This window comes from Falco rusticolus, chromosome Z, assembly GCF_015220075.1.
Source record: "Falco rusticolus isolate bFalRus1 chromosome Z, bFalRus1.pri, whole genome shotgun sequence".
Classification (NCBI taxonomy): Eukaryota; Metazoa; Chordata; class Aves; order Falconiformes; family Falconidae; genus Falco; species Falco rusticolus.
The window spans coordinates 68,036,383-68,050,557 of NC_051210.1; the positions used below are offsets into that span (position 1 = coordinate 68,036,383).

Consider the following 14,175-nt stretch of genomic DNA (forward strand, 5'->3'; position numbering starts at 1 on the left):
TCTTTTTTTAATTTAAAGTGCTGCTAGAACTCTACTAAGCTCTAGCCATAGTGGTCTGATGGAGTCTGGCTCCACCAATGTCTTAACACACATCTGAACTTCAATATCAGGTCCAAACTGCTCATTACCATGAAAAAAACCTATTCCGTGACTGTAGCATAGCTAATTTTCAGTGATATCTTTACATCTTTTTAAATAAAGCACATTTAGAAGGGATTTCCCCATTTGTTCTTTTACTACTGATTACACAACAGATAAAGCTACCCCATCCCAATTGTTCCTTGATTAAAGTACTTTGGGGACAGGAGCAGAGATGAAAAATGTCAGTTCCACTGCAGATTTTGCAACTGATCTTTCAATCACTATGAAAAATCCAGGCAAGTAATATGGCCATGTGTCCAAATGTAATGGCCTCACTGGCTTAAACATCATCCCATAACTTATTTTTTAAACCATCCTATAAGCTGTTCATAGTAGAAGTCACAGTTTGAATCTCAAAGCATGATATACTTCGTGGCTGACTAAACAAGTATTTTGTAATTCCCGTGCTAATAAGGTATTTTGAGGGGAAACTGCAGAAACATGAACAAGTCAGAAGGATAATTAACCATATGTAAGATGTGCAGGGGAGAGCAGCAGCAAGCCCTGAACTTGGTTCAGAATATCAGAACACCATCCGTATAGTTGTGAGTGAAATAATCAAAGTCATTTAAGTGGCCATTCTTCTCTGATACAGCTTTATGGATACCTTTGAGCTCTCCCCGTTGGTCCATATTGCACTAGCCTTCATCGGGGTGGGCAAAAGTTGTCAGGCTGGTGAAAGACTGCTGCTTTGACTGGCAAAAACATGGCTATAAAGATATGGGATATACATTTTTGAGAAAAAGTTGCTTTCACACTTCACTGGCTAGCAGCAAGAAAGAAAAGAATACCAACAGCTCATCTTTATCTCAGGAATTGTATAAAAGTTCACAACAAAACCAGAGAAGGCTGGGAACTCATCTAGTTCAGTGGAAAGGTTACAAAAAATCAAAAACATTCAAGTGTCTAACTAAACAAGAGACCCAGTGCAACACTTTCAATAGGATTCCACTGATACCCAATTTACAGTCAAAGCTAATCTCACAGAGAAATCAAAAAGACAGAGGAACAAAATGAAACTTCTACAGATGAATCTTCATAAGGTTTAATTATCTTCTCCAGCATGGTTTGTTCAGAATACTGTAGTGACTTATTCCAGAAGCCTGCTCCTACCATTATATCCTATAAGTGTAACTGTCTTTTAGAATAGAAGTTGACAAAGGTAATCTCATCTCTGCCTTGAGCAGACAGGACCACAAATTATTTTTTCTGTTGCCTTTAACAGCATATTATGTTCCTTACCTTCATTATTCACAAGCTAAAAGAAGTTGTGCCAAAATCCAGTATCAGTTACTTGAATATGAAGATAAGGTACTCCACTGAATCAAGTCTTATTAGTAGCTTTTAATGCTTAAGTATAATACTGTGAGATCAGTAGGCAGAGATGGAGAGACTTCACTTTATATACATCTGTAAAACATGTAATATAGCATGGAGACAAAATACTGAACTAGTGTAGCTCACTACAATATTAGTTGTAATAACCTTCCGACTTCATGAAAATCAGTGTAAGTTCATTCATGCTGATTCTTCTAGGACTGAAATGCAGACAACGTCATACCTACTTATGTGATCTCCATTACATCAAAAAGTACATTCTACATACAAGGGTGTAGCTTCTCACCCTGGATGGTGTAAGAACATAAGCCAGACAAGTCTGTAGGGATGTAATATCGTTGCTTGGACTGGCTGATACAGTCAGGATAATGGACATGTCTTCAGACCTGCAGTGTTGTCTGAACTGCACTTCCCTCAAGCAAATGTGGAGGTATAATTTTCCTTTGAAGCTTAAAGTTCACAGGAAATTTGCTATAGTAATTATTTGATCAAATCACCCATCCAAAGCCGGTTCCCATTAGTGCAAACTTCTTCCTTATGCTGGATTGTCAAATTTCAGCTGTGATAAGTGAAAATGACATATTTCCCTAGTGCATAAGCAGACTACTTTTTGAAAGTCAATAGGAAAATAATTCACTAGAATGTCAATCAACAGAAATTATAACTTGAACTATAACTCCCTCAAGCACTAAGCTATAGACCAGTTTCCTTGCACTCTTCCAATCTTGTAAAAGCAGATTGAAAACTGTATTTTCAGCACTCTGCAGATCTATCATAAGGAATAGTCTATTTTTCATTATTCGACACTGACACTACAGATGGTCTCAGGAAATATAATATAGTTGTCTCAGGTTCTAAAAACAAGATTCTCAGTATTTTTGTAGAAGTTTGAACAGTGGAGATTTTGTTAGCGGATTGCTAAGCTTCCATTTGAAAATGTGTGTTCAGATGTACAGCTTCAGTGTAAATCCAGCAAAACTGAACCTGACCTTAGATGTCTGAAGCCATCTAAGATAGCCAGGAGTGAAACCAGGAAAGGTGTGGGATGTTATTACTTACAAAAATGATCCGGCCACATGGAGATCTCACTGTTACCCACATATTGACTGCTGTTAATCGGTCTCTTCAATGGTGAAATTGGGTACCAACCTTCCAAAAATAAGAAGGGAAATCATCACAAATATCTGTGAGCTCAGAGAGTAGTGCCCCTACTGAACCATGGCAAGACTGTCTTCATTTCCATATCCGATACCCTTGCTCCAAATGTGCTTTGAATGTCTATCCCAGGTGAGTCTTCTTGCCATTGCTTCATTTTTACTTTTCACAAAATCTGTATTCCAGTGATTAAGAAACTTTCTAGGTTCTGGGATACAGGGATTTAAATCCCTTCTGCAAATCCAGACCAGCAGAAATTTCAGCAATGGCTTTCTGCATTCTAGGACAACTCCTTAGCCATGAGTGAAGTTATGCAAAGTCTAGTTAATCTTTCCACCAATTTTGCTTTATTGCATTTCTCCAGGATTGTCTTCATATGCGTGATTCCCTTCACAGGGAACGCCTCATCTGAGAATCACTGAGGGTGGCTTCTGAGGCTTTGATATTAGATACAGTTGTAACTGGTCTGCATGGACACCATCAGTCCTCAGTTTTGTACTACCTGAATGGCAGATACCCAAATGATATAATATTATTACCAGCTGAGCTGAGAATTAAGAATTCTAGTGACATACGCCTAATGACTTAGGTACCTAAAGATGCCTAAAGCCATAGGTACCCAACTATTCTGACAGTCTAGAAGAGCTTATAAAGACATCCAAACCAATTCATACTGCTCATTCCACATGCCAGAGTAAAACAATTCATCTGCTCCAATTCTAATGCTTTGCTTTACAAACATGTAATGATTTTTTCAAATGTAAAAACCTAAGAAGCTCTCTAAATTCTGACTGATAGATGCTTTTCCTTGTTTAGAATTTGAAGAACAGATTGTACCGAGACAGATTATGAAATGAGAAAGTTCATAAAACAACAGCTGCAACAATTCAAAAAAGAACGTGCAAGTACCTGGTCTGAAATTGTAGATAGTTAGACAAGCCACTGGTTCCAATCACAGGTTATAATCTCCCCATCAGCCTCATCTTGCTAAATCCTCTTAAATCCCCTGGCTTCTGCTCCTCTAATCATGAGGGTTAGAAGCTGCAAGGGCTGCTTTTCACTTCATTAAAATTTCCTTTTAATCTTTTATAATCTGTCAGCACAGTATATAAACACACATCAGAAGCTTATTCCTTCTAATTTCACAAAAGCAGATAATTTTGCTATACATTCCATATCTGCAAAGTTAAGCTTCATTTCACACCACCATAAACCTTGGTCAGAAGGATGAATAGTTAAGCAGTTGAGCAAATGGCATTTACAGTTACAGCTGGGTGCATTATTCATTGTGAAGCATTTATTTGGTGAAGTTAAACCTTGGTTTTGCTTATGAAACACCCAAAAGCTGATCCCAAATTATTTAGTACATGGGGCTCTTTTCAGAAAGTACATTTTGGACCGTGTTGTTGCCTGTGTGTCCCTTGCGTGACTAGCTGTCCAAATCAGACTAGATTAATTCTCCTTCCTGAGAGAGTGACTAAAACTTCTTTTAAAGAGGAACAACCGGTTCCCCCAAGTACATATTGGTCATCTTCTGTTACAAATTATCAAAATTTCAATAAGTAAATTAACAATTATCTAACTATTCAGTCCTAATTATTAATAAAGCATATTTCCCTTTAAAATACTGTTACCATCTTATAGGTCTACGTAACTTTACGGTCCTGTGGCACAAAAGCCTTCAGAAAAATCCTCTAGGAAACCATAATATACCTACAATGCAAGCGCACAACCTAAACTAAGAAGTGAAAAATCTCAATTGCATTCTTCCAAGTTACATTTTCTGAGAAGTAACATGAGAAAGGCCACACTCATGAGAGCAATAATTCAGCATCACTTTCCCTCTCCTTCCCTTTGTAGAAAGACTTAGATTGGAAGGGACCGCTGGACATGACCTATTCCAATCTCCTGCTCCAAGCAGGGTTAAATTCAAAGTTTTATTCTATTCCATTCTCAGGCTAACCCTTCCTTATATGCACCTCATGACAGAATATGTTAACATTCAAGACAAAGGGAACTGGCAAATTTCAACCTGATGTTAGTTATATCTGATACATTATTCTTTTCCTTAGGGTTGTCTTCTTGGGGTGGGGTTTTGTTTTGTGGGTTTTGGTTGTCGTTTTTTTTGGTTTTGTTGTTGTTGGGTTGTTGGTTTGGGGTTTTTTGTAAACACAAAGCATTGAGGTTCTCTGTTTTATAGAACCCACAAAGATGAATAACATGAACATTAAATTAATACTTTGTTCCCTGTACCACTGTAACCAACAGCCATCTCTAATCATACAGTCCATCTCCTAGCCTCCAGAGCAATTCCATTTGGTAACACACAAAATTGTGAAGGTTCTGAAGCAATTCCTTGAAAACAGACTCCACAGAGCTGCCACTGGCAAATTTGATGAGGCACTGCTTAGCAAGTATTTTCTCATGTATAGCTTTGATACTATGTAAAATAAAAAGGGGGGAAGGGAAGGGAATTTTTATATGAGTTGCTAGTTCAAAGTATGGTTATGTATGGAATTAAGTGGTTCTGCACCATCCCCAAAATTTTATTGTATGCTGTCCATTTTGCCACTTCTTCCTAATTTGTTTAATGGTTCTCAGTTCTGTTCTCCTTTTTTTTCCAGCTTTAACATGCACCCTTACTCTTCCAGTATGTACAAAAATCCCGTTGTCTTCATTGGCATTTCTGGACACAAAAGGCAGTATGTTTCCTTACTACCAAAACTTCTTCAGCTTGCAGAAGTCAGTAACTATTAGACTTCATACAGTCATACATAGTAACACAGCAGCCAACACTCCAGCAAAAGCTTCAATAGAGTAACTCCAAATTTATACCAGTGTAAATGAGACTACAATTTGCATTCTATTAACTGCAGCAGAAGCTTTTCAGAACAGCTTCCCAATAAAAAACAAGTGACAGTGAATTAGGGAACATAAGGTTAAACCCCATTTGCAAACGAGCTCCTTCATTCTCTTTACAGTACTCAAAATAAGCACTTCCCTATTCCACTTCACATTTGATTTGCTTTTCTGTCAAAAGACAGTGAAATGAGTAGGTGTTTATTTGAAGGTAAAATCACTCTCCTTGCTCAGAAAAGGGCTTTGCATCTGAAAAAGTCACGCGGCAAACACTTCTTCCATTCTAATCTTTAAATGACATAGAGGACAGCATCTGAATTTACAAGGCCTCACCTTTTTTTCCATGCAACACATAATGAGGAATCTGCACGAGATTTAAATGACAGGAAGTAAGTTTTGAAGTTAACTCTAAGCAACACCAGGAGAAGTGATCATGAAGTGATAGCAAATCATTACAATTTAGCAGTAAAAAGCTCCATGGATGTATTGTCAGGCTCTTTTAAATCTTCTGACACTAATTTCAACACTGCATCCCCCTAGACTTCAGCTCCAGCACTGTACTCCATTTATCTGCTCTCTTTACTCCTTTGATGACTCCTCCCTTTCTGCCAACCACATTATATATCGTAACAATAGTCCACCCTCCATAGGAAATAACAACTGCAACATTAAAGATTTTGAACATGCTGATCTCGAAACTGGTTTGAAATTAAATATATTTCTGTAGAGAGGAGCTAAGCACATCTATTTTAAAGCACTGAATGTAGTTAAAAATTCCCTTGACTTTCCCTAATGAAATTCAGTAACCTCCTTCACAAACATGACAGAAAGCTATGTGCTATGGTCATCATATGCTATGATGCCACATTCCCAATCCTCCAAATGTTGCTGAAGACTGGCAAGAAAAAAAAAAAAAAGCAATGTCAAAGAAAATGCTCAGAGACACAAAACTGAAACAAACAAAAAACCCCAAAAAACAAACCACCTTAAAAGTGCATGCAGCTGTTTCTGCTACTGGCTGAGACCAAGACAAGACAAGTTAATGAGACACTGTTACCTGGGTCCAGAGCACAAGTCTTATGAGGAGCAGCTGAGGGAAGGAGGGCTGTTTAGCCTGGAGAAAAGGAGGCTGAGGGGAGAAAGACCTTATCGCTCTCCACAGCTACCTGAAAGGAGGCAGCAGTGAGGAGAGTGTCTGTCTCTTCTCCCAAGGAACAAGAGACAGGATGAGAAGAACGGCCTCAGGTTGTGTCAGGGGAGGTTTAGATTGGGGATTAGGTCATGGAAAGTCTTGTCAGGCAGTGGAGCAGGCTGCCCAGGGAAATGGTGGAGTCACCATCCCCGGAGGTATTAAATGTATAGATGTGGTGCTTAGGGACATGTTCGTGGTGGACTTGGCAGTCCTGGTTAACAGCTGGACTCTATCTCAAAGGTCTTTTCCAAGTTAAACAATTACATGATTATATAATTTTATTACCGCTTTTTAAAAATAGTTGTTATGTCTTCTATGTACAACAGTGCTCAGTGATCTGAAGGACACATATTTCTGCATGAATGCCTGGGAGAAGTCACTTTGACTACCCAGCCCAGTCTCCTTTCAAACAACAGCAACTGTGGTACCCAGCATGACAGAACACTTCTAACAAACGAAGACCTGTAAGAAAGAAAGAATAACAGCTACAATCACTGGAAGAGAGAGGAGACTTTGAATCAGCAGGGCCAGACTATTACATTAATACTCAGTGGGACTGAACTGTTCTTCAGAGCGGTCTCTCCCTTCACTGACTCTTAAGAGGTGAAGCTACTACATACAACTATGCTTTAGTCAAAGTGCTTCCATTAGGCAAGATGGTCCTCCATGCTCTGTTAAATATCTCTTAAATCTGCTTTAGCAACCGTATCTAGACATGTAAATTTTAAAGCGCCTTCAAAGCACAAGAGGGAGAAGCAAAAATCCCTGCAGGATTTGTCAGATCAACCTGTCAGCACTGACCCAACTGCTGGTGGGACTCACAGAGGCACCTGCTGACCTAGCCATCACACCTGAGCTGAAATCCAGTATGCACAGTTCAGAGCTGATTGAAAGGGTCTGCCCAGAAGTTTGGGAGAAGACGGGCATGTGACTCAGTGGGGAGACAGGCAAGAGCCATGGAGGCTCCAGAAATCTGGAAAGCTCCAGAAGGGTGAAGGGGGAGAAAAAAACATTCTTTATCACAGTCCTTCACCTGTACTAGAGGGTCCCTACTCATACCCTTCCCTCTACTCATAGCACCCAAATGCTCTGGCATTTGCCCCTATCTCTGCACACATACACATATTTGCCAGCAGACCTCTCATTTAATCTTCTCCCTAGTGTGCATCAGTACGATTTTGGATGCAAGCCTCTTAATAAGGACTTGCCTAGTCCAGAAATGCCTTGTCTTGGTTATTTATTGTCATTATCAATTAAATATATTAATACCTAACCAAAAGAGCCACACGGTTTGCATTTTAATCCCTTTAGCTATCATTTTTTCAAAGTCATCATTTTTAGGCCACATAAATAGTCTGTCCTCTCCTATAAGGACTTTTGTGTTTAGAGTGGTGTGAAGATATACAATTCACTTTTAGTCCACTCGGCTCAGTTTGCTTTTAGGAGACTTAACTTCTGTCTTTCCAGTTGTTTCCTTACATTATTTGGCTCAAGTGGTACTCTGTGAAGTTTTTCAGTCCACCCTGCCCTTTCCTCAACATCTTTTAGCACAGAAAGTAAAATGGCAATATCACACTTGACATTTAAACTTCAGTCCAAATCGCTTCCAGCCATCCACAGATTCAGGGTAATGCCACAGTCTGATACAATGGCTTGCAACAAAAAATACAGTTGGTTTATTTAAGACTTAATTCTTTGTGCACATATGACATTTTCAGAAAAGCACAGCAGGTATGCCTCCAGAGCGAGCAAATGTCCAAACACACAGTCATTACGTTGATTTTGTTTAGTGTCTCTCACTGCCAGGCTGGCCATGTGCTAATTCAGCTCATGGTCAGCATAACACTATGCTTACAAAGGTGAAAAGCAGCACGCCTCAGAAGTTATATACTGTTTAGCCTGAGCAAAGCTGAGCATGTTATTTAGTAGATTTGTATTGTAATGAAATCTTGCTGAACATTTCCAAAATGTTTCCAAAGGCCAGGTTAGTGCCTTTGGAAGTACATTTAAAAAAAAAAAATATCAAAATATCTATGTACCTTAGAAACCTAAATTAAAATTCCATTTTATAACTAATATATATGGATACAAAATTATCCAACTATGAGGATTTAGGAAGACAACCTATTTACATACTTTAAAAAAACCCTAATGTGAACCTACATAATTGCAACATTAAGAATATAAGGGTTTTTTTAAAATATCCAGTCCCAAATTCATCATAAGTTCTCAACAATCACATGCTATTAAGAAACAACATCAAATTACAACTTATTTTCAAAACTATAAAATGTAATCTAATAGTGCAAATCCTGTGTGCAAACAGTTACAACCTCAAATCTTATTATCTGCAAAATATTAAGTTACTTTTAACTCCACCTCAAATTTATCTTTATGCTGTTGGGTAATGCCTCTAGAAGCAGGCATTACTGTTCCCCTGCTTTTGCCCCACTCTTCACTTTCCTTACCTACCTGAGAAGCTTTTCGTGGCAAAGTCTGCCTGTGTATTCACACAGGATTTCCCAAAGAGTTTATGTGGACGTATCTGCCCTATTAAACCAACAATAAAATATTTGACATGAGCTTTTAACAATAAGTGGATTACAGTGGGTCATTATTCATACAGGTAAACCACTGAAGGTAAATACCATCAGGAAAAAATGGTGTCCTACTCTAGCAGTTCTCATTGGGAAGGTCACGAAATGGTTTAATTTGATATCTGCATTTACATACAGAATGAAACACCTACATTCATACACAGACAACACAGGCTGCGTCACCACTGCATGCTGTTGGCTTCTGGAAGAGAGGAGACACGGGCATGTCAGAGGTCATATGTAATGAATTAATATACTGATAGGAAGCTCAGAAGCACATCTGCTTTCAGATAAAATTTGGAGATACAACAATTCAGTGTATAGCCTTAACTGCATTCTCAGTGTCAGTACTCTGCCAGGAAAGAAAGATGTAAAAAAGGGTCTTCTCTTCTGCTGAAGCCATTTGCAGCTGTGTATCAAGTAAAATTTGTCTATGCTGAATTAATGCACAAACATGAATGGCCAGACCAAGACCAAAAGAGAGAAGGACCAGACCCAATGTCCACTGTTTACCCAAATCTCCACACATGGTTTCTTACTTCATATTAAGTGTCTCATCTACACACTGATCCCTAATTTATTTCCACAGAATCATACAGCAGTTAAGGTTGGAAGGCACCTCTTGTCTAGTCCACCCACCCTGCTCAGGGCAGGGTCACCTACAGCACGTTGCCCAGGGCTGACCAGTCTGGGTTTGAGCATCTGCAAGGATGGAAACGCCACATCCCTCTCTGAGTAACCTGATCCAGTGATCAATTGCTATTATATTGGAGAAAAAAGAAGAAAAAAAAGAAGAAAAAAAAAAAAAAGAAAAAAAAGTAGCATTTCCTGGTTTTCAGTTTCTAGACATTTCCTCTTGCCCTTTCACTACATATCACTGGAACAAGCCTAGCCAAATCTTTTTCACTCTTTCCCATAAGGTATTTATACACATTGGTAAGCTGCTTCCAAGCCTTCTCTTCTCCAAGATGAACAATCCCAGAATCTGAGTTTTAAAATTCCAAATCCTGATCACCTTCAACTACCTAGAGAAATGTGCTGGTGAGAAATTTACTTTTTTAAAAAAACAACAAAACAAAAAGTCTTTACAGGCAGGCTGAAATGTAAACCTGCTTGGGGATATCTGACTGACAAAAGCATGCAAGTTTACAGCACAGGCACCCCTTGTGTTAGAAGCTACACTTTCCAAAGGTGAAAACAGTCCCCTGAGAGCAGTGATAGTGTACCGAGTTGATTACAGATTAAAGGAATTTTGAAAGCAAAAAAGAGGAATGAAATGGAAGAAAGATTTCCTTTAACAAAGACATATTAAGATGAATTCGTATTGCTATACATGGAAATAAATTAAATCAAGCATGACTTAGGAATGAGAAATCATATAGACAAGATTCTGTAGCAGGAGATGTAGTTCAATAAACTGAACTTCAAAAAGTTATTAAAAGACCAATAAGAAATGCTGAATGTTCATTCAAAGAATATTTCAGCTAAAGACAGAACCTTCAAATTATGCAGAAACCAGACAGAATTAAAAAAAAAAAAGAGAGATAGAGTCGATCAAAAAATATTGCAGATACTTTACAGGTCAATACAGCTGAGCAGACATCGTAAGGCTTCCTGTCTAGAAGAATTCTCTTTCCAAGAGCATAAGCTAGATAACAGTCCTGCAGAGACATAAAAGAGCATGCCAAGTGTCCTTCTACCTCTTTGCCTTCTTCAAGGACTTTTTGAAAAGGTTGTAAATAAACTCATCATAAGTTACCTATTGCTGGTGCTAACTGGCCCTCCCAGGTCATCTCCAAAGTTGAGGAAACAATTGTTAACCTTCCATCTTCCAACTCCAAGACCAATGGGTTAGTTATCAGGCTGAATAGCATGGCAGACTTCAGACTGCCTTACTTCACTCTGAATTAGATACAAATAATACCTTTAATTTTAAACTCCACTCTGGTAGGAGGATGTCATCAGGTTCACAACTTCCTCCCTTTGCATCACAACATGCATTAATAAATGTATTATTAGTGTCCGTATGTTAACTCTTGTAATTCTTCTTAGCCTATATCTAGATGTAGGACAGCCAAGTCTTCCAAGAAACTCAGTCCTGAAAATTTATTTTACTGTGTATTTAAAGGGTAAGCTTTACATAATTTGTCAGTATACTAGAGACGGGCAGCAGCATAATCCCTGTAAGCATTACTAGCTTCCATTTTCTAACATTCTCCAACAGTTCATGATCCATGATTTCCAGAATCAGGACAGGATGGCCTTTTTTAATGCTGTCTGGAAACTCTCCTGTAGCTAACCAGCCACAAGGTGGTCAGCCTGCCAGGAACTCCCCCAGATAAGCACCTGACAAATGTCTCAAACCAAATCCACCCAGACCTGCCTAAGCAACTTCTCATTTCTATCATGTTCTTGATATAACCTCAGCCTCTATTAATTGTCAAATGCAGTGTTACCAGCACTTGTCATCCTTTCACAATAGCAAAAGAGGGGGAGCAGTTACCTGTTTTCCCCTGCCAATCTCAGACCAACTATGGGATTCCACTCTACCACAACTTAGAATTTTCCAGGAATACCAAAGGAAGTTTCAGTCATGGAATCACAGAAATACTCCTCCCTTAGCAATTAACTGCCCTTTCTTTGTCAGGGATTTGTTACATTTTGCTTTATGGTGACTGGCTTAATTACCGCTTTTGGTGGAAATGCCTTTCTGTTGGAAAACAGAGAATGGGAATAAAAACCGTGACTCATGTCTGCTGTTCCCTGGTCCCCGAGAGAGGACTTCATATTAGCTGTTACGTACATTTCTAATTCTTAGGTTTTTAGGATCTCAACTTGGGTTTCTTGAAGGTCTTGTCTCAGCAGCATTCTAGTACACTACTAGAACATGATGCACGCAGTTACATACTGTTTGCAACCAGTCTGGTTTTGATGTTTTCAAGTTTTGTCACTGCTAACTTGCTTCAGGTTCCTCATTATGAGCTTGTTAATGTTCCATTTGCTTTGACACTTCTACCTATTTGGTAAGCCCATTTACTTTGACACTTACACCCACTTGATACATTTCTTCCTTCATGAAAAAACAGTTCTTGTGCAATCTCTTCTGCGAACTTTCTTGGGCTTACGTTGATTAGCCTCAGTTTTGAGCCACAGGACATTATTCTTTTGTACTAGACCAGACTTCGTGCTAACTCAATGCAAACTTCACAGGTCTGCTGCTGTGGTGCACTTTGGTTATACTGCTGGTTCAGATTGGCTCATTTTAGCATAAAATGCACTTGAAAGCCCCTTTCATTGCTTCCATCAGAGATACACTGCCAGTATGTGTGGTCTCTACAGGGCCAGTAGGCCAATTTGCCAACAGACTCTCCCACCAACAGCCCACTCAAGAGTTGCTCTTGCTTCAGGAAAAGAACCCTCAGTGGGTTTCTCAGATAAAGGAGCAGGTGTCTTCTCCAATGATAGAAAACCTGAGTACAGAAGAAGAGGTATCAGGAGACAATTCTGCATGACCAAGCAGACACCATAAATGTTGATGCTATTTCCCCCTGTCTGAAAGGGAACAGAACTATCCACCCCAACAACATGGGGTCTTAAGTCTTCCCACCTCTCCCTTTCCACTTTAATTTTGAGAAAGGCTGCTTAGGCAGTTCCATTTGAAGTCACCACCTGCAGTCTCATAATCTGAAACAGTACAGACAGAATTTCATATATCAGCCATCCACTTGAAGATAATACAAGTTTTAAGCAAAATAGTTCAGTACTAGAGAAAATACTTGCCTTATTATGTAAAACCAAATCTTATTTTTAGATTCTGCTTTATGTTCCCCTATGATATGATCCAATAGGCCGAAGCACAAATTAATACAGGAAAAAGGATCCAAACTTGGAAATTTCCATCCTGTCTTCTTTGAATTGCCTTTCTTTTAAACAGCAAACTCAACAAAACTGAATGCTAAAGAATGATGCTCCCATGAGACTTAAAGGAGCAGAATCATGGGAGGTTTCTGCTGAGCAAAGCTCAACAGGAATGCAGCAGCTTCTAAGCTTTCTACTTGAAAGATTGTATAGCTGCTAAATGTTAAAAAAAAAAACAAAACCAAACTTTCTTTTAACTTTAACATTGTCAGACTTCATTATACACCCTGAACAAGATGCAATATTGCTGTAGAAAACTGCATACGTTATGATGAAACTTTGTCAGTCAGTAACAAAAAAGCAGAACTATGCCCATAACACTTTTCTTCAGTAGAAGGTAAAACAGTGCCACCCACTGCTTTTCCAGGGTACCCTTTCCCTTCTGAGAGAGCTGCAGACAGCTGAAGTTGGTGGTTTGCTATTACAAAACAGCCAGTTCACACTAAGCCTTTCTCCCTTCTTCTCTCACTCCAGCACTGGGTTCCTCTACCAGGCTACACATCTACAGTGATATTTCATTCACTAGTAAAGCTGTACAAAGGAAAATAAGTTCTTTAAACTTGCTGTACTACAGCTGAAGCCTCAGGACAGAAAATGCTGTATCACAGAAAAATAAGCGGGTTTTTACCCTGAGAGTATGAGTTTCTTTGATTTCACATGTCAGCTTTCCACAGCCACTACTTGTATGCAATTCACAGTTTCAAGCTGAAGGCAAGACCATATTGTACCAACTGTAAAGACTGTCTGGTCTGCAAGGTCAGAATACCCAATTTAATTTTTTTTAATATCTTTCCGTTCATTTTGCATCATGACTTTATCACACCAGAAAACAAGTATCAATCACTCACTTCTAAGCTACGTCACGTCATTCTCTACAATCAACATGCCTACCTAACAGTTTACCTTCTGTTCCTACATGGAACATTCATTTAATCCATGGATCAGCAGATCAGAACCAGTAATGCTCAAGCACTG

General features: G+C 38.9%; 1 protein-coding gene across 1 annotated transcript in view; it reads right to left on the reverse strand.

Annotated features, from left to right (window-relative positions):
* Positions 1-1,122: 1,122 nt before the first annotated feature.
* MRPS30 (mitochondrial ribosomal protein S30) overlaps positions 1,123-14,175 on the reverse strand; it is a 17,010-nt gene continuing 3,957 nt past the window's right edge. The window contains exon 5 of the mRNA XM_037372647.1: positions 1,123-1,244. Coding sequence (XP_037228544.1) covers positions 1,123-1,244 — 122 coding nt within the window. The remainder of the gene's footprint in view (positions 1,245-14,175) is intronic.